The sequence below is a fragment of the Octopus bimaculoides genome, chromosome 2 (genome assembly GCF_046866305.1).
Source record: "Octopus bimaculoides isolate indiv1 chromosome 2, ASM4686630v1, whole genome shotgun sequence".
Classification (NCBI taxonomy): domain Eukaryota; kingdom Metazoa; phylum Mollusca; class Cephalopoda; order Octopoda; family Octopodidae; genus Octopus; species Octopus bimaculoides.
The window spans coordinates 194,244,533-194,264,967 of record NC_142929.1 but is presented as its reverse complement, the minus strand read 5'-3'; the positions used below and the strand labels follow the sequence as shown (position 1 = coordinate 194,264,967).

General features: G+C 37.9%; 1 protein-coding gene across 3 annotated transcripts in view; it reads right to left on the bottom strand.

The window, feature by feature from the left end:
- The window catches only part of LOC106881939 (long-chain fatty acid transport protein 6), a 62,020-nt gene that overhangs the window by 33,498 nt on the left and 8,087 nt on the right, over positions 1–20,435 (bottom strand). Inside the window, exons 1-2 of one of the 3 annotated variants that reach the window (XM_089348290.1) lie at positions 20,241–20,379; positions 3,528–3,923 (exon numbers count right to left, since the gene is read on the bottom strand). In XM_089348290.1, the coding sequence (XP_089204416.1) occupies positions 3,528–3,906 (379 nt within the window). In that variant the 5' untranslated portion in view covers positions 3,907–3,923; positions 20,241–20,379. Of the gene's footprint in view, positions 1–3,527; positions 3,924–16,241; positions 16,375–20,240; positions 20,380–20,435 lie in introns of those variants that run through there. The other 2 variants (XM_089348291.1, XM_089348289.1) reach the window with 2 other exon arrangements.

Genomic DNA, 20,435 nt, shown 5'->3' with positions numbered 1-20,435 from the left:
AGGAGACACACCATATATTAACTGCCCTTGCAGCAGATGCAGTAGTTGTTATGGCTACAAAGAAAACAACCAATGTTATGCCCAGTTTATTTCTGAACATGAGAGACCTGACTAGGTGAGGCCACTTAAGAAGTCTCTAACGTCTTGGATTATTTCTGATTGCAAAGGCCCTGATTGCAAGCTGTTGAATTGTGTTTGAAGCCAATGAAACCATATAACTGAATCATATGGTCAAAATAGTGACAACTGCACTCGTAAGCATTGATTTAAAATTATCTGGTGAAAGTGAAGAACCTGCGAATCTAAAATCTCCTCAGCTGCCAAGATGAGCAATTCTTATCAGATGAGAAGTTTGGTATAAAAAAACTGGTCCCTAAACATATTCTGTGTTATATTCAAATTGTTGTGGGTACCTATTTAGTTGAATGTTAGGGTACTATATAAAAACTATCTAAAATTTGTTAAGTTGAAGAATTTAATGACAGAAATACAAACAGGTAACAAAGAGCAGAGACAGAAAATGGACAAGCGGAAAGAATTCCTAAGAGGCAAATAGAAATTGGAAATATTGTTTATTGAAAGAGAAATGGATCAGAAATAAGTTGAAAGTCTGCTGGAATCAATGGGGAAAAATTTTCGCGCGCGCGTGCGTGCGTGCGTGTGTGTGTGTGTGTGTGTGTGTGTGTGTGTGTGTGTGTGTGTGTGTGTGTGTGTGTGTGTGTGTGTGTGCGCGTGTGTGCATGAGCTGTAAATACAATAAACAGAGAGAAAGGAGTTTAAAACCAGTGAAGAGAACATCAGAAATGGATTCAATTTTTGTGCAGTTTTTGAAAAATCAGACAAAATCTTTATTCATGGTTACACCAGCTGAAGCCCATGCAGTAGAAGTGTGTCCTGAGTTAATCAGAAGTTCACATAAGCCAATGCTGTTGTAAAAACAGCAGAATTACAAAGGCCATTAAAAGTAAATTAGAAAAAGTACAGCAAAATGGAAGAATCTAAATGGAGAAAGAGATTCCAAGATTTGATTTGAATTTTCACTTCAAAACTTAATTTGTGATTAAAAGGAGCAACAACTAATGAGATGTTAAGGGGGGTGGGGGTGGGAGAGAGAGAAAAGGACCAGCTATTGAAGAGCTGAATGCATGGTTATGATTTTAAAGTAGTCTTAATAATAAACTGTTAATTGAATTGATGATGTCATCCTGATAAATTGGGCAGGGGTGGAGATGAGAAAGTACCAATCCAATAGATTAATACACACACACACACACATATATATATATACATACACATACATAAACACATACATACACATCCAAATATGCATCCACATTATATAAAGTAAAAGAAGGTAGTCAGGATTGGGATAAAAAACTTGTTTATTTAGCATTTCCATCCCTTTTAGGGATTCATCATGAATGGTTATTAACCACGATGAATCCCTAAAAGGGTCAAAAACGCTAAATAAAATTTTTTTAATCCAAATCCTGATTACCTTCTTTTTCTTAATATATAAAACTTCAACACATTCTCTCCTTGTGTGTGTGTGTATTACACACACACACACACAAATAAATACAGACACACACACACACAGTCTTTTCCATAAACACATACACATTATATTCACATACACATGCATACATACACTTGTGGCAGAGTTTATTTATGCTTGAATAACATAATATGTGTGTGTGTGTGTGTGTGTTTAGACGTGCACGTGCCAGTCCACGTTTGTGTCTGAGTCTGTTTCTCGGTGTACAAGTACCTATGTATTTGTGGGTGTATGTGTGTATGACTCAGCCCATGTGTGTGTGTGTGTGTGTGTTGTTCTGTCAGTGTGTATCCATGCTTCTATGCTAATTGCAAGCCATACTTTCAGCTTCCAAAGTATGGTGCCAAGCAACACAGATTCTTATTTTTAAAAAAATATGGCCATTTAGGTTTACGTCTGTTCTTTAGTAGTAGAGCACCAATTTAAGCAGAGATTTCAGTTGTGTGTGTGTGTGTGTGTGTGATTATTCAGTCTGTGTATTGAATTACATAATCCTGGTGCAGATCAACTTAACTCTATATTTCAACACTTTCCTAATAAAACAACACTGAGCTTGATTGGCTTATATTTAACCCTAATCCTAATCCTCTTATCCTTGCAACTGGAATTTGATAAAAAAAGATTACAGTAATATACATTAATTAAAATAGTTAATTATCAACATTGCAGTTTTAGTTTTCCTTCCCTCATTGATAAAGTTGTGTGTTTATTAATTAGAAATTGGTATTTCTGCCGTTAAATGTGAAATTAGTTTCCACCAGGCTAAACAGGAAGTGTATTTTATAAGTTCATGAACACCATTACGATCACAAACAAGAGAACTGCCCTGAAATTGTATCCAACCGTCTTAGAATGAGGGACACACTGCATAATGTAGTCTCCTTGAAAAAAAAAAAAAGAAGGTGACAGCTGGAATGTCTTTGATCATATAAGTCGATTCAACCAGGGCTAGCCTAGGGTTAAAAGAATCTCTTTCTTGTTGCTGTTGATGATATGATGAGCCCATTGTTCTGAGTTCAAATTCCACAGAAGCCAACTTGGTCTTTCACCCTTTTGGGGTCAATAAAATAAAGTACCAGTCAAGTGCTAGGATCACTATAATCAACGAGCCCCCCCCCCCCACTCCTGCCAAATTCCAGGCACTGTACCTTACAGCAGAAAGGACTACTACTATTAGAGTGTTACTCATCCGATGACAGTGAAATTTAGAAGTCTACTTTTACCACCATAGGGCAATAACAGGAAATACAGCACACATACAAAAGAATTATGATTGGATGTCTTTATCAAATTTCTTGGAACTTTTATACAAAATAATGAAATAAACACTCATTTTCAAAAGACAAACATTTACTCATCATCATCATTTAACGTCCATTTTTCATGCTGGCATGGGTTGGACAGTTTGACCAGGGCTGACAAGCTGAGGTGCTGCATCAGACTCCAGTCTGATTTGGCATGGTTTCTATGGCTGAATGCCCTTCCTAGCACCAACCACTCCGAGAGTATAATGGGTGCTTTTATGTACCAGCGGCATGGCTGCCAGCATCAGCCACAACTATGATTTCACTTCGCGTGACGGATCTTCTCTCGCACTGCATATTTCCAAAGGTCTCGGTCACTAGCCATTGCCTCTGTGAGGCTCAAGGTTTGAAGATCATCCTTCACCACCTCCTCATCCCATGTCTTCCTGGGTCTACCTCTACCACAGGTTCTCTCCACCATTAGAGATCGGTACTTCTTTACACGGTTGTCCTCATCCATATGCATCACATGACCATACCAAGGAGAGTGGGGGCAGGAGTAATGGGTGAAACAGTGATTGGTGTGTGAGAGAGAGAGAGAGAGAGAGAGAGAGAGAAAGAGAGAGAGAGGTGGTGGATGGGAGACAGACAGTGGTTTAACAATCAACAGAAATATTCCAAATTCTAAAATAATAAAAGAGAAAATATGGAAAAAAGTGTCTCACCAAGGAAGATCCAAGCAAACTGTGGACTGTTGGTCAGTACCATGGCAACAACATCACCTTTCTGGATTCCCAGTGATAACAAAAGATTAGCAACTTTGTTGGAGATTTTATCAGCATAACTGTAAGTGTATTGTTGTTGGTCAAAGATGAGAAATACTTTGTCTGGGTTAGCTTTCACTGAAGCTTGAAAGACGTCAGCTAAACTCATAACTTTGTAGTTTTTACTTCTTTCTTTGCCAACTTTTGATAAGGTTGACAAAAGACGGATGTCATAATAAAGCAACTGTAGAGTGGGTTTCAGGGCTTTTTTCCAAATATAATAACCGATTCCAGCAAGACCACTGGTCAGTGATGCCATAATCAGCATTCTCAAATCCATTGTTACTCGTCGATAAACTGAAAACAAACAAATATACAATCTTACTATAAGAAATAAAACAGTTTATAGATAGACACCAATATATTACTGGTACTTATTTAACAATACTGGCTATTGTAAAGATGAAGAAACCCAAACAAGATCACTGAGGTGAGGAAGATACTTTCTTTACTCTTTTATTTGTTTCAGTCATTTGACTGTGGCCATGCTGGAGCACCGCCTTTAGTCGAGCAAATCGCCCCCAGGACTTATTCTATCGGTCTCTTTTGCCAAACCGCTAAGTTACGGGGAGGTAAACACACCAGCATCGGTTGTCAAGTGATGTTGGGGGGGGGGGGACAAACACAGACACACATACATATATGTATATATATATATATATACATATATGTACATATATGTATATAATATATATATATATGTATATATATATATATATATATATATATATATATATATGTATATAATCATAAATATACAGGGATTAGCATTGAGTTGCTTCTCCAACATACTGAAAATTTAGAAATAGCAGTCAAAGAACTACCGATTCCAAACTACAAATTTTTCTCTAAACGGATGGCGATATTTATGGCAAGATTGGAATAGTGAAATTTTCATTCGCTTAACCATGAAACGATTCGTATCCAATTAACTAAAGACTTGTTTTGTTTACGCTTTTCCCTCCGGTTTTTTGTTCTATGTGTGCCATAAATATCGCCATCCGTTTAGAGAAAAATTTGTAGTTTGGAATCGGTAGTTCTTTGACTGCTATTTCTAAATTTTCAGTATGTTGGAGAAGCAACTCAATGCTAATCCCTGTATATTTATGATGATAAATGGTTTTACCGATAAAGGTTTTTTCATACTGAACTACTTGGCAAAATTGTTAATTATTAATTCTATTATTAATTGACGATTCCCTGCCCTTATTCTTGTATATATGTATATATATATATATATGTATATATATATATATATATACGATGGGCTTCTTTCAGTTTCCATCTACCAAATCCACTAACAAGGCTTTGGTCGGCCAGAGGTTATAGTAGAAGACACTTGTCCAAGGTACCACGCAATGGGACTGAACCCGGAACTATGTGGTTCGTAAGCAAGCTACTTACCACACAGCCACTCCTACGCCTTTGTGGAAAAAAAAAATAAAAACCTTGAAAATGTCTTCCCCATGATGTTAATCAAGAAATTGTTACAGTAATTTAAGACAAACTGAAATCAGCCTTTGGCAAATGCTTTCCATTTACATTCAACTAAAAATTCTTCAAGGCAGTGCCCCGGCATGGCCACAGTCTAATGACCGAAACAAGCAAAAGATAGAAACATTCTTGCTTTAAATATTTTATTTCTGAGGAAAAAGTCACACCATCCAGTACAGCCTCACCCACAACACCTATAAAGAGACAATAGTCCAAGGGTTAAGAAGTGATTTATATGCTTGTCTAATTCACACCACTACCTCCTCTTCCCCCTCCTCCTCGATATGCTGTTTCCATTTCTTTTGGAAACCATTCTGAAATCGTTCAGATCTGTTGTTTGAGTGTTAGAATTTCTTCCTCTTCCAAGTTTTTCTATTTTCCTTGAGGGTGGAGAGAGATTTATCCAATGGTTTGTCATTCCAGCTTTCATCTCCTCTTCATTACTAAAAGAAAAAGTTTTACTACTATAATGGGTCTGCTAGGTTTCTCGATCATCAACTCTTGGTATTGAAGAACAGACAATTTTCAAAAACATCTCTGGAAACTATTTCCTATGGCTCAATGGTGTTTCTTTCTCAGAGTAGGAAGTCTTCGGGTGATTGTAACTTCCACATATATAGTAACTCTGCCGCCACAATGAGATACAGCCTCAGTGGGAACCCCTAATGTAAAAGCCATGAGTAGGATTTTAAGGTGGTTCTCAAAAGAACCCCAACAATTACAGAGGTTGAACCACCTAACATTCAGTGGTAACCAGTGGGTAAGTAAACGCCCTTTGTTTCTTCTCCAAATTCTGTCCGGTCATCATGGTGGGTTTAAAAGTAAATTGTATAAATGCTTGTGGCCTGGGGTTGCCCTGGAGGTAAGGTCACCTGCTCAACGCCCTCAGGTCACTAGCTAGGGATGTGACAGCCATCAGCAAAACCCAGGATTTCTGACACACGATCTAGCTCCTGTTTTTAATGATTTTCAGTTCTTCTCATCACTTAGTTGGCCTGGAATGGGAGGTGAGGTGGCAGTGCTTCTAAGATGGTAAGATGGTGGCCCTGGATGTGAGCAATAGCAAAGGTGGGGCTTTTAGACTAGTCACTATATACACCCCAACTGCGGTGGGGCTGCCAGAATTTCTTCAGACATTTGGAGGCGGTTTTCCTTGCAATATTTCACTCTTTAGATTTAGTGGGTGACTGGAATGTCATATTGGACACACACCAGGATAAGGTGGGGGAGGGGGGTAGCCAATAAGAGAGGAGAGTGTGAAAGCCTCACAAACCTTCTTAGTTGCTTCTAATTGGCTGACTGATACTAACAGAATTATCAAATGCACCAATGTGGACATGGGCAAACAACATTGGGTCTTCCAGTTCGTACCTAGATTGAATATTTTGTTCACAGTTCAAAGTCGTCGGTTACATGGACCACCACAAATTTTTGATCTGTTTGGTCACCATAGACAGAACCCATACACAACACCCCGGATACTGGAAGCAGAATGCATCCTTCCTGGCAGGTCAAGCTTTCAGAAATTGCATTAGCAAATTAGCCCATCGGAAGTTTTCAGGTGTTGACTAATGAAACTGGCTCTTGATCAATTCTTCAATGCCAAGCATTATCAGAACAAGGGCACATGTGCAAAGACATGAGGAGATGAAAGCTGTTTGATGAGCCAGGATGGGTGCATGCTGCTCAAATCCAAGCAGATGGATGCAGAATTTCTGCGGCAGCTTGCTGAATTTTAGGCCCTGTACCTAATGTAGAAACGATTATTATTATGAAACATGTGTCTTTTAGAAAGTTGTCACTATCTAAAAAAAAAATAATAATAATTTTGCCAAATTGGAAAACAACAACAACAACAACAATAATAGTAATAATTATAATAATCTAGATATAGGTACATGAATCCCAGCAAATTGTGAAAAATCTGCTGAAACAAAATCAACCAAATTAAATAAAAACAGAAAAATCCAAAACAATAGAAATGATTGTAATAGAAAGGCTATGATGTTTTCAGATGTGGAAGAAGAAGACAGAAAGAATAAGTTTTAATCAGCGACCAAAGAAACAATGTTAAAAAAAAAACAAAAAAACAGACAGATGTACATAGAATCAATACATGGTGTATTTATGTGTATATATAGGAGAGAGTGAGAGAGGTAGGAGGAAGAAAGAGAACGAAGGGGAGAGAGAGAGAGATAGTGAGAGAGAGAGAGAGAAAGAGAGAGAGAGAGAGAGCAATTACTATGCAGCAGACAGTAATTTTGTTGTGGAGAGAAGAATAAAGATGAAAGAATAGGAAAACCATTTCAGATTCTGAAGTCAGCTGGAAGCGAGGCTTACGTCATATGAAAGCAGCCAGGGATAAGAATAATAATAATAAGAAGAAGAAGAATAATAATAATCCTTTCTACTGTAGGTACAAGGCCTGAAATTTGTGAGGGGAGAGAGTATAAGTTGATTACATCAACCCTAGTACTCAACAGGTACTTATTTTATCGACCCCGAAAGGATGAAAGGGGGATAATAAAACAACAACAACAACATTTGGTGCCTGTTTCCTATGCTGGTATGAATTGGCTGGTTTGATAATAATTGTAATAAGATTACTGAAATAATAATAATAATAATAGTAACCCTAATATTACCATCACCACAACTACTCATAGTAATTTCTAATTTGGCACAAGGCCAGCAATTTTAGGGGAGAGTTCAGTCACATTGACTGGTATTTTATTGACCCTGAATGAATGAAAGGCAAACTTGGTACCTGTCAGATTTGAACTTACAATGTAAAGAACTGAGGAAAATGCTGCTGAGTGTTTTGTGTGAATTTCTTTTGTTGGCCACAAGGACATCCCATAAAAGGACATAACTGTGACAAACTTAAAAAAAACAGCCTTGATCAAATATGTTCCAATCATGACCACCCCATTAATCTATCAAGGCTTACATTATCTAATGTCTTTGTTGTAAGAAGATTAGGGTATTGAGGGAGATATGGCTACTATTTCTAGCAACTCAAACAACCACTGCTACAATAATGGAAAAAGTAAAACAGCAGACCACAGCAGCAGTGTTGTGCCAGAGAGAAGCACCACTGCTCTGTTATGTTTCTGGTAAGGCAGTTGCAGGAGAAATGCTTAGCCAAAGATAAACCTCTGTACTTGGCCTTTGTTGACTTGGAGAAAGCTTTTGACAGGGTCCCTTGATCCCTTATCTGGTGGTCAATGTGGGAACAAAGGATAGACGAGTGGTTCGTGAGAACTGTACAAGCCATGCACAGAGATGCTATCAGTAAGGTGAGGGTTGGAAACAAGTACAGCGAAGAATTCAGGATACAAGTAGGAGTTCACCAAGGATCAGTCCTCAGCCCCCTCTTGTTCATCATAGTCCTCCAGGCAATAACAGAGTAACTTAAGACAGGTTATCCCTGAATGCTCCTCTATGCTGATGACCTTGTTCTTATAGCTGAATCACTACCAGAACTAGAGAAGTTTCAGATATGGAAGCAAGGTCTAGAATAGAAAGGCATTAGAGTTACCCTAGCAAAAATCTAAGCCTTAGTAAGTAGGAAGGCAGACAAATCACAAATCCCTACTCAATCTGTAGAAAAGGTGTAGGTAGAAATTCCATAAGATGTACCTGGTGTAAGCTATGAATGCATAAGAGATGCAGCAATATTAGAGGAAAATAGCTTTTGTGGGTGGAAGATGCACAGGTATAATAACCACCGAAAATGTACAGAAAACAGACTCCATCAAATACTGGAGGGGGGTGGTTAAGTTAGGGACAGTAGATAGCTTCTGTTATCTAGGTAACTAAGTTAGTAGCAGAAGTGGCTGCTCTGAGAGTAAGAATAGGTTGGACAAAATTCAGAGAGCTTCCATCTCTGCTGGCAACAAAGGGCCTCTTACTGGATAGTTAATTTAGTTTAAAATAGAAACAACCTAACAGAAGAGGAAGGTGGAGAAGGTGGACCAACAGCTCCCATTAAGGACTTTTGACTAATTTATCATTGTTTATAGAAACTAATGAGGAGTAGTCATTAGATTCTCTAAAAATACAAATCAAACGTCTCTCATATCACATTCTACCATCATAAAAAGGAGACATTCCTCAGGGAAGTCATGGAATTTTATGGAAGATGTGTAAAATGAGAGAAAGATTCTTAGAGACTATTCTTGTGTATTTAATTCCGAAACAAAGAGTTTTTTTTTTATTGCAAGACTCCACAGAACTGGTATTATTTGAGTTCAGGTTTGTACAGTTCTATATTTAAGAGATGAGGAATTATGTACATTATTTACATTCGATGGATATTTATCCTCATCTTGTTTGTTGTTACCACAACGTTTCGGCTGATATACTCTCCAGCCTTCTTCAGGTGTCTTGGGGAAATTTTGAACCTGAGATCTCATTCCTAAGGTATTTTTCGAGGTTATTATCATTATTATTATTATTGTTCAGGTCACTGCTTGGAATCGAACTCGGAATCTTGGGGTTTGTAGCCTGCGCTCTAATCACTACACCATATGCCTGTGGGCATATGGCGTAGTGGTTAAACCTGTGCATCAGGTTTGTAGTCATGGCATTAACAAAGTGTTTTTATTTCAACACCAGTTGTTTTATACGTGTTTTGGTGTGAAACATTCTCCTTTTCTCCTTGATCTTTATGTTTGCTCATTGCTGTTAGGGAAAACTGTATTTCAAACATAGTTTTATGTTAAATGAGGTGTGAACATTTTATACAGAATAATAATTTGGTCTCTTTAAAACTATTGACTCTACAGCATTTATATGCTGTGTATATACTATATAAATAATAGAGGTGAGAGCAGGGCTGTGTGCATCGGTGCAGATGGAGATGTGTAGTAAGAAATTTGCTTCCCAACCATATGGTTCTGGGTTCAATCCCACAGCATGGCACCTTGGACAAGTGTCTTCTACTGTAGCCGTGGGCCAACCAAAGCCTTGTGAATGGATGTGGTAGACGGAAACTGAAAGAAGCCCATTGTGTTTGAGTGTTTGTCTCCCACCACTGACACTTGACAACCAGTGTTGGTGTGTTTATGTCCCTGTAACTTAGCAGTTCAACAAAAGAGCCTAATAGAATAAGTACCAGGCTTTAAAAAAAAAAAGTACTGGGGTCAATTCATTCAACTAAAAAATTCTTCAAAGTGATGCCCCAGCATGAGCGCAGTCTAATGACTGAAACAAGTAAAAGATAAAAGATCGCACGAATAGACGTGGCACTCCGTCGGTTACGAGGACAACGAGGGTCCCAGTTGATCTGATCAACGGAACAGCTTGCTCATGAAATTACTGTGAAAGTGGCTGAGTACTCCACAGACACGTGTACCCTTAGTGTTGTTCTTGGGGAGATTCAGCGTGACACAGAGTGTGACAAAGCCGGCCCCTTTGAAATACAGGCGCAACAGAAACAGGAAGAAAGAGTGAGAGAAAGTTGTGGTGAAAGAGTACAGCAAGGTTCACCACCATCCCCTGCCAGAGCCTTGTGGAGCTTTAGGTGTTTTCACTCAATAAACACAACGCCTGGTCTGGGAATCGAAACTGCAATCCTATGAACACAAGTCCGCTGCCCTAACCACAGGGCCATTGCACCTCCATGCATGAATACTACGTCTATACTGTAAAGATAACTTGACAGTAGTCTATACCATGAACAACTGCTTGTAACCTGAATAATAATAATAATAATAATAATAACACCAAAAAATACCTTAGGAATGAGAACACAGGTTTGAAATTTCCCCAAGACACCTGAAGAAGGCTGAAGGATATATCAGCCGAAACGTTGTGTCAACAACGAACAAGATGAGGACAAATATCAGTCAAATGTAAATAATGAAAGTTCAGCATTTGCATTTCATTTATAAGAAATAAGAGACACAGCATCATGACAATATCTTTTGTACAAAGACATGTTGAATATTTTTATGCTTTGAATCATAACTTACATAATTCACAGATTTAATGTTGAACACTTCACAAGAAGGAGAAAAAAGATAATATCAGAAATTAAATCTTTTTTAGTAAAATTGTAAAGCCATAAATCTTGAAAAATATATTCTAATAACTTATTTCAACCAATTAACATTTTAATTAAATAGAAATTTATTTTTTATTTATTGTATTGAACATTTTTTAAACATTATATTTTGCTTTCTTTTTTTGACATAAAAAAAAAGTAAACAATCTATGAGGTGCATGCAGCACAAATAAATAGTCTCTATTTGTTCTTAATCCATTCTGGCAAAGAATCAACCAGAATGTGTTGAGAATGAATAGACGTGTTATTGTTAGGATTCTCGCTCTTCTTCATGCAACCCATGGATTATTATCTGCTTGGCAGTTATCAGTAAATATTTCGTTTGCCTATCTTTATAAACAAGAGCCTGTCTTCTTTGTTAGATTCATTGATCCAGGCATGGCTTTGACTGGGGAGACACAATCATGTATTATGAACACCCATTGTCAAAAGGGAGATATTCTCTGTTCATGGAAACCAAAATTAACCAGATGTTTCCATTTGAATTTGTTATGATTTATTTTGAAGTTTAATAGAAAATTGTTTCAACTAATTTTACTTTTGGATTATATAACTTAAAATTTGACAATGATCCCTATTTATATAATATGATAAACATGTTTAATTATAAATAATCTACAAAAATAATTTCTAATAAACTGCAGAATCAACATAAAAATCTGCTTCAGACAAGACATTGGCTCATTACATTCTGGTGGCAAAATTTTTTAATTTACTACTCAAGGATGATGCAGGAATGTTTTTCTTTATTTTCCAGATATTTTCTGTGGTTTAAATTCAATATTAATTCTGTAACAGAGATATTCTAAAATGTGATATTTATATTTTCTCTATTCCAGCTAAACCCAACATATTAAGTTGATGTTTATAAGGCAGTAAGTTGGCAGAATCGTTAGCAGAATGGGCAAAATGTTTAGCAGCATTTCGTTATTTTAACAAAGAAAAACATTTGGGTATTTGACTCAACACTTCTGCACTAGAAGTAGAAATCTGATCAAAACAAGGTGAATGCCTTTTCAGAAAGTTGTCAAGACATCAGAGGTGGTAACATCAAAGAGTCAGTTACAAAGAATTTTGTCAAACAAACAAAGGTTCTGTAATTTGTTTGCAGAACTGGATTCATGCATCATTATCAGTTGGGTAATGAAACTAACTGTAACACTGCTGATGCTGTATCTGCAGAGTTTGAAGAACTGGCAGATGTACTTATTTATTGGAACTTTGTTTTTAAAAGTGAAAGACTTGCAGAATTTCAGAATGAGGAAGATCTGTCACGCTTTCAGATTTAAAAAGCTACAAAAGTCTTCAAAACCATGTTGGAAAGGATAAAAATACTGTTGTCTTTTATAACAATTTACCCTCTTGTGAAAAGAGAAGTTGAGAACAAAATGGGTGGATCCTGAAGACAATATGAAAGTTGTTCTATCAAGAACACCAATTTGTGATGTTGCTACATCAAAAATAAAATAGCACCATTTTCTAGAGAGAGATTTAGAATAAAATTGTTCAGTTCCTTTGTTTTTATTAATTTTGCTTATTTTTGTTTTTATTTTTGTTGTCATGTCTAAATTCATTTCTCCAAATCATTACTGACAATTGGGAAATTGAACGAGAATAAATGTTAGTCAACTGGGTTTTTAAAGAGAGAAATTAGTTGGACTCCGAGGGCATCATCCAAGTTGATCTGGTATGAAGGAAACTTGATTCCATGTAAATATCAGAAATAAAACTGCCTCATTTTTTTCACAAACCTGAAGTGGTTTTCAATAAAAAAATTTCCCATTTGGTTTCAGCATAAGGTCTTGACTAAATTTCATTTTAATTGAAGAGATTTGGGGATAGACCCTATGAAAAGTATACTGAGCCTTACACTTGATAATAAAAAAGGGTTTGTTATGGTTGGAATACTGTTGCTGTTTTCTTAATCAGGGTTGGCCTGGAACTAAGAAGAAAACAATATGACTGGATGAAGATATTTAACCATTTTGAAAGCCACACACCTGAAACCATCCTCGATTCTATGATACAAATTTCCTGCTTTAAAGGAATCTAAATTGAAACCTTCTTCCATCAAAATCTCCTGATTTCTATTCCAAACACCAACTTAATTATGACAAGTTATTTGACTAAACTCAAAATTAATTGAAACAAAGGCAAACAGGGTTAACTGCGAGGAAGCAGCTGTTAAAGAAGGATACAATAAGTGGAGTTTGATGTGAATTTTAAAAACTAAGATGTAAATGGACTTAGCAATTCATATTCCTCATTCAATGTAGATGCCAGAACTGGCGGAACCATATCATTGCCATTATTATTGATATCAACTGGTTTGTTTGGCAGAAATCAATTCCAGTACAGTCCTACCACTTGTCACAGTCACACAACAACAAAGAAATATTAGTGGTTGTTGTTGTTGTTGTGATTATTATAAAAGTGGTTAACGAACGTTGGGTGAAGACATGAAGGGTTGAGGAGGGGAAGTAAGAAGCTTGAAGTTGAGATGCAGTCATCACCATCACCATCATCACCATCACCATCATCATCATCACCATCATCATCATCAACATCATCATCAGTCAGGTTTGAGAAAATGCTGCACTGCAAACATATGCACCAGCTTTTAGGATTAGTTGAAATATGAAAGAAAGAAATCAATAGTTTGTATTACAAGTTGTTAGTAAAATAGCAAGCAGTACCAACTGGGGTAGCCAGGTACCACCCCTGTAGCCAGACAGCTATCCTTGTCCCTCTTTCATACTCCAGCCTCCTCTCATCTGGCACATGACCCACTTCTCTCAGCAGAGAGGTCCTTGTCTTGCAAGCTACTTGGCAATTCCTTGAGTACTTGTGCCACATACAAAGCACCCAGTACACGCTGTAAAGTGGCTGGCATTAGGAAAGGTATCCAGCCAGAGAGACCATGCCAAAACAGATGAGTGGAGCCTGGTGCAGGACCCAGCCTCGTCAGTTAGTCAAACCATCCAATCCATGCCAGCAGCATGGAAAACATGTTAAATGATGATGAAAACAAAGTGAATAAATAAAGACTACATTTGACAGACTCATTTGAATTGGATAAACACTGAAAATACATCAGAGATTCAACTAATTTCCAATGATAATTCTCAAATGTCTTCAAAAAGATTGGTTGGAATAAGCTTAAGAAATAGAGTTGATTTGTTCGACTAAAGTGCTTCAAGACGGTGCCCCAGCATGGCCACAGTCTAATAAATTGAGTTAGAAATGAAGCTGTGGTAGTGCTCCAGCATGACCACAGCCTTCAGTCTACAACTAAAAGAAGAAAAAGATAAAGAAAAGAACAGACTTTTGTGCTAAATAACATAGGCTGTTCTGAAGTGTGTGTGTGTGTGTGTGTGTGTGTGTGTGTGTGTGTGTGTGATACATGTTTTGGCTGCCAATGTAGGACTGGTTTGTAATTAGTGGTGAGTGGAGGACATGTGACAAGCAAACAGCTGATAGCATTGTAAAGCTGACAGATGTATGGGAAATCGGGAACAACTCATTCGTAAAAGGCCATCCACTTCAATGGAAGCGAAATAATGGATATCCGCTCTTTATGTCATGAGAGAAATGGCTTGGGGTGCTGAGGGCCACAGCAGAAAGGAAGTTCCTATCGTCCCATCAGAGACATGGCCACCACCTCTAACTATCACTAGCATGTTGCACACACACACACACACACCGCTTAGATGGTAGGAGAACCTGCTAGAAAATAGGAGCAAAATCTCTCTTAAATCACACTCTAATATCTTAAACAAGGAACGCACTAAATGATGTACATCTAGATACACTGTGTTTGTGATCATAGGTAAACTCAATTTGAGTTGACCAGGGTTAAAAAAAAATTCTTTTTTGAGATGGATCAGCAATAAAAATAAAATCATTTATTATGTGTGTGTGTGTGTATATCATCATCATCATCATCATCGTTTAACGTCCACACACAGTCATATATATTATATACACACCTATCTATATCATCATCATCATCATCATCATGTAACTCTGTTGTCCATGCTGGCATGGGTTGGACGATTTGATCAGAGCTGGCAGACTAGGAAGCTGCACCAGACTCCAGCCTGATTTGGCAGGGTTTCTACAGTTGGAAGCCCTTCTTCACGCCAACCATTTGCAGAGTGTGCTTTTACTACATGGTGCTGCATGAGTGTTTTACATGGCACAACAAGGACACATTTATGTGGCACTGTCACGTGTGCTTTACACCACCAGCAGAACCGGTCTTCTGCTGCGTATGGGTCTTCTTGAGTACAGCAAGGTACCAGACTGTACTATAACATAAATATATATGTATGTGTGTGCCAATATATAAAAATATATACATGCAGAATCTGTAGCAGAATTGGAGAAGAAATTCCAGGTATGGAAACAAAACCTGGAATCAAAAGGCCTTAACATTAACCTAGCAAAGACCAAAGTTGTTAGCAAAAAAGAAGATAAAACTCTCTTTCCATCAGGTAAATGGCCCTGCTCAATATGTTGGAAAGAAGTTGGAATTCCATTCACTGCACCCAGTGTGAGCTATGGACACAAGAGGTGCAGTGGAATCCCGGGTAGCTGAACAGACACAATAAGCTCTAAGAGCACATGGGACTTAGTTCCTGTTACCTAGGTGACCAAATTAGCAATGGTGGAGGATGCTCTGAAAGGTATTGTTTCTAGAATAAGAATTGGGTGGAGGAAGTTCAGAGAGCTATTACCTCTGTTGGCAACAAAAGGCCTCTCTCTCTCTCAGAATGAAAGGTAGACTGTATGATGCTTGTGTATGAATGGCCATACTCCATGGTAGTGAGACATGGGCTCTAAATGAGGAAGACATGCGTATACTGGAGAAAAATGAAGGCAGCATGCTCCGTTGGATGTGCAACATCAGTGTGCATGTATGGCAAAGTGCAAATGCATTGAGAGAAAAATTGGGCATAAGAGGAATCAAATGCAACATTTGGACATGTGATGCATATGAATGAGGACAGCTGCATAAAGAAGTGCTGATCACTGAAAGTGGATGGGACCTGCAGAAGACGAAGACCCAGGAAGACATGGGATGAAGTGTTAAGAACTGATCTCAGGATGTTGAAGCTCGTGGAGGAGATGACAATGGACCAAGGTATATGGTGATATGAAGTTCTTGAGAAGACCTGCCCACATCAGTGAAACTGAGTTCTAGAAGCAGTGTGTTCCACCCACACATAAGAACCCCTCCCCTCAACAAATCAAACTACATCTCTTCTCTTCCTCACATCTCCTCTTTCATGCACTCTATTATCTCTCACCCTCCAATCCTGTCTTCACAGCCCTGTTCACTGTTTCACTGCTACCCAGTAGCTCCAACCCCCCTCTATATACCCAGGTTTTCACCACTCACTACATTCCCCTCCCCCACACTCTAATCATGCTGCTTTGGCAATACTCTGCTACTTACATTATGATTGCCGTACCTCTAGGGTATGGCCCTGGCACTTGCCACCATCTGTTTCTCTCTTCTCTTTTACTTGACCATCCCATTTATATTCTGACCCCCCATCCCTTGTCAGTGGAAACTAATAACATTCCCTGAAGAAAACGACTTGCTGAGTGACACCCAGCATGGTTTTCAACCAGGCAGGAGCTGCCTCACCCAACTCCTGCAGCACTATGACTGGGTGGACGTAATATACCTTGACTTTGCAAAAGCTATGCCACAAACTGTGTGATCTTAGCATACCTGGAAAACTTGAAGGGTGGTTACATGACTTTCGGTTTGTCAGGGGCTGCTTGTCTTTTTTAAATAAATCTGTGAAATCCTTCTCCAAATTCATTTCCAGTTCTATGCTTGTAGTCACCAATGTTTTATTGATGGCAACACTATCAAACCCCTTAAAATCATTCATGAGTTGCAGGCATAGCTTCTTCCATAATCATTCATAGCTGTGCTCTGCATGTCATCCCATACCACTGCTATATTCTGTACAGCCTTGTAGATGTTGTATCTCTTCTAAAAGTCATGAAGTGTGATGCACTCATCAAGATTAGTTGCAGCTATTGCTTGCCGCAGTGTATGCTTCATATAGTAACACTTGAAGATAGCAATTATTCCCTGATCCATTGGCTGCAGAAGAGACATGGTGTTCAGAGGGAGGTATACAATGGTAATGTTGGGGGTCAAAATCTACAATGTTTTGTGGGTGGCCAGGAGCATTATCTAAGATAAGTAAAACCTTAAAAAGAATCTCCTTCTCCTTACAATACTTCTCTGCTGCTGGGATAAATCTTCAAAAACAAAAACAGTAACCCATGCTTTTGAATTAGCTATCCATATAACAGGGAGAGATTCCTTGGGTATGTTCTCCAGGGCACGGAGGTTGTGTGCATGAAACACAATCAATGGCCTTAACTTAAATCTCTTCTACAATTACCTCCCAACATAATAGTCACACATTCTTCTGAGACCTTGTAGCCTGGAATTGTTTTCTCCTCTTTGGAAATGAATGAATGGTCTGACAATTTTTTCCATTACAATCCATTTTCGTCTACATTAAAAATCTGTTTGGGAAAAAACTGGCTTTCTTCAATGATTTTCTTTAATGCATTGGGAAATTCCGTTGCTGCTTGTTCGTCAGCTGATGAACTTTCACCTTGCTTCTTAATGGAGTGATAACTTCTTCGTTCCTTAAATCTTATGAACCATCTTTGACTTGACTTGAACTCTATAGCTTTCTCATCTGGATATTTTTTCTTCAGGTCCTCAAATAAAGACAATGTTTTCTCTTGAATGATTTCTTGACTAATAGTAGCACGCTGACCATTCGACCTAACAACCCAAAGAGAAAGAATCCTTTTCGTTTCTTCAAAGATGTTTGCCTCTTTTCTTATTGATGACGCTGTTCTTCATCCCTGGGGCTTCAGATTTGATGTGTGCTAAAATCTTACCCTTATTATGTACAATCGTTGATACACTTGTCCGACTCATCCCAAAAGATTGTGCAATTGCTTCCACTTCACACCTTTTCCATGGTGTTTTATCTTCCAGCACGACACTTAGCACTTTCCTTATGAATTTTCTTAGGAGTCATGGGGGGCAAAAAATAAAGTCACAAATGAATGAGAATGAGAAAGTAGCCGATAAATAGACATAAACAAATCTGAATTCAAAACAAGCGCAGGAATCACAAGTGACAAAGACACCTAAAGGTAGATATTGGAATTACAGTGCATCCATGTCTTTTAGAGCAACATGGATGACTGACAGGCATGTTGCAATCGTAAAGTTACACCAGAACTCCTTTAACTTGAAATTCTCATCCGAATCCATTGCATCCACAAGGTGTTGGAGAGGGTTCAGAGTGTAAAGTGCCTTTGAAGGCATGGATCACGCCTTGATCCATAGGCTGGATGAGGGAGATGGTGTTGGCAGGAGGAACTCGACTTGAACTCCCTCGTGATTCAAATCCAAAGAGTGACCACCAGTATTATCCATAACAAGCAAAACCTTGAATTCTATGCAAACATTTTGGAGGTATTCCTTGACTTGAGGGATGAAGCATTGGTGGAACCAATTCAAAATATTAGACTTTTGGTAATCCAGGCCTTGGGGTTGTGCATCCAGTGGACAGGCAGCAAGTTTTTATTCTTATTTTTGAAGGCCCTTAGATTCGTGGACTTGTTGATAAGTCCTGGTATCATCATGAAGCCAGGAGTATTGCCACGCATAATTAGCATCACTCTGTCCTCCTTCTGTGCCTTACATGCTGGGGCTCTGGCTTCATCCTTCATGATGTACATTCTGGAAGGCATCTTCTTCCAGAACAAGCCAGCTTGTTCATACTGAAAACCTGTTCTGGATTGCATCCCTTGTCCTCAATGATCTACCTGGAGGTCTCAAGGTACTTCTCGGTAGCTTTTTTCTCGGCTAATGTTGTCTCTCCATGCAGGGAAATGCACTTTATTTTAAACCATTTCTGGAAACGGTCACGCCATCCGTTGCTGGTCTGAAAATCTTTGGGCTGCAGTGCTGTCAATGACCTTGGTTCATCGGTGCCTTTTGCTCAGTCTCCTCTGTCGAACAGCTGGCATAATTTCTGTAATTTTACTAAACCCTGAATAACAGAAACCTTTCTATTCCGTGAAATGTTAGGGTTAGGGTTAGGGTTAGGGTTATTAGAATAACATTTAAGAAAGACTCTTTCAACTACGGTAATTTTGTATATAATAATGAGTTAATTTAAATACAGACAGTAGTCTTGGAATGAGGATTTTTTTGAAGAGTTAAAGAAAATATGAAAAGATGAAGTTTGCTTCTTCCAACAGAAAGCATCTTTTATTTGGTCAGTTTGTATTGTAGAGTTGCAGTTACCCGAGTCATGTTGGACTACAGATTGATTTTGTTTCATATGTCATCACTTGTTCTATGTCTGTTGTCAAGACACATAACTCTTTCAACTCATTCCATTTTTTAACCATAAATACCGAAATATAATAAAATTTGTAGAGTAACATAGTTCGCCTGCTGTGAGATAGTATGAGGATAGATATTTCAAACAGGAGGACTATAATTAATGTTAACTTGGCTGGTAACATTTTGGTTCAAGGTTAGCTACTGACCTAAAGAAGACAGCAGGAAGTCTTTCTCCTCAGAACTCAGTCATACCGTTATCTCCAATCATCATTGCAAATGGATCTGACCAACAGCTTTTAATTGCATAGTTCATTCCACATGAAACTTGTCAGACACACCAGGAAGATATCTTTCCCAACTACAGATTATCTCATGATAATGATATAACTCTACACCTATTTCTTCTCACAGGTGTCCTACCCTAAATGTTGAAAGTTCAAGATATACATTTAAACAGAATAATAATAAAACCAAAATGTTACCTGTTTATTATCCTATCAAGCAGATTTTGTTACTGGAACAGTAAAACCTGCCAAATGTCTACTAGTTTATTTTACTAACCTTGTTTATGAAAATGATTTATATTTAATTACAACACTGATATGCAGAATAAAGAATAGCAAACTTTTAAAATTACCTATAAAACAGCAGTTATCATTTTTATGTACCTTTGTATGTCCATTTTTCTGAAAGATTCTTATTACTTTTTAATGCCATCAACTTTATCACAATCATCTACAAAACAGTAACTTTTCATCTACGTAACAACATCCGTGTTCTCATCAGCATAGATGTTCTAGAATCAATATAATTTGCAGAAGTATATACGAAT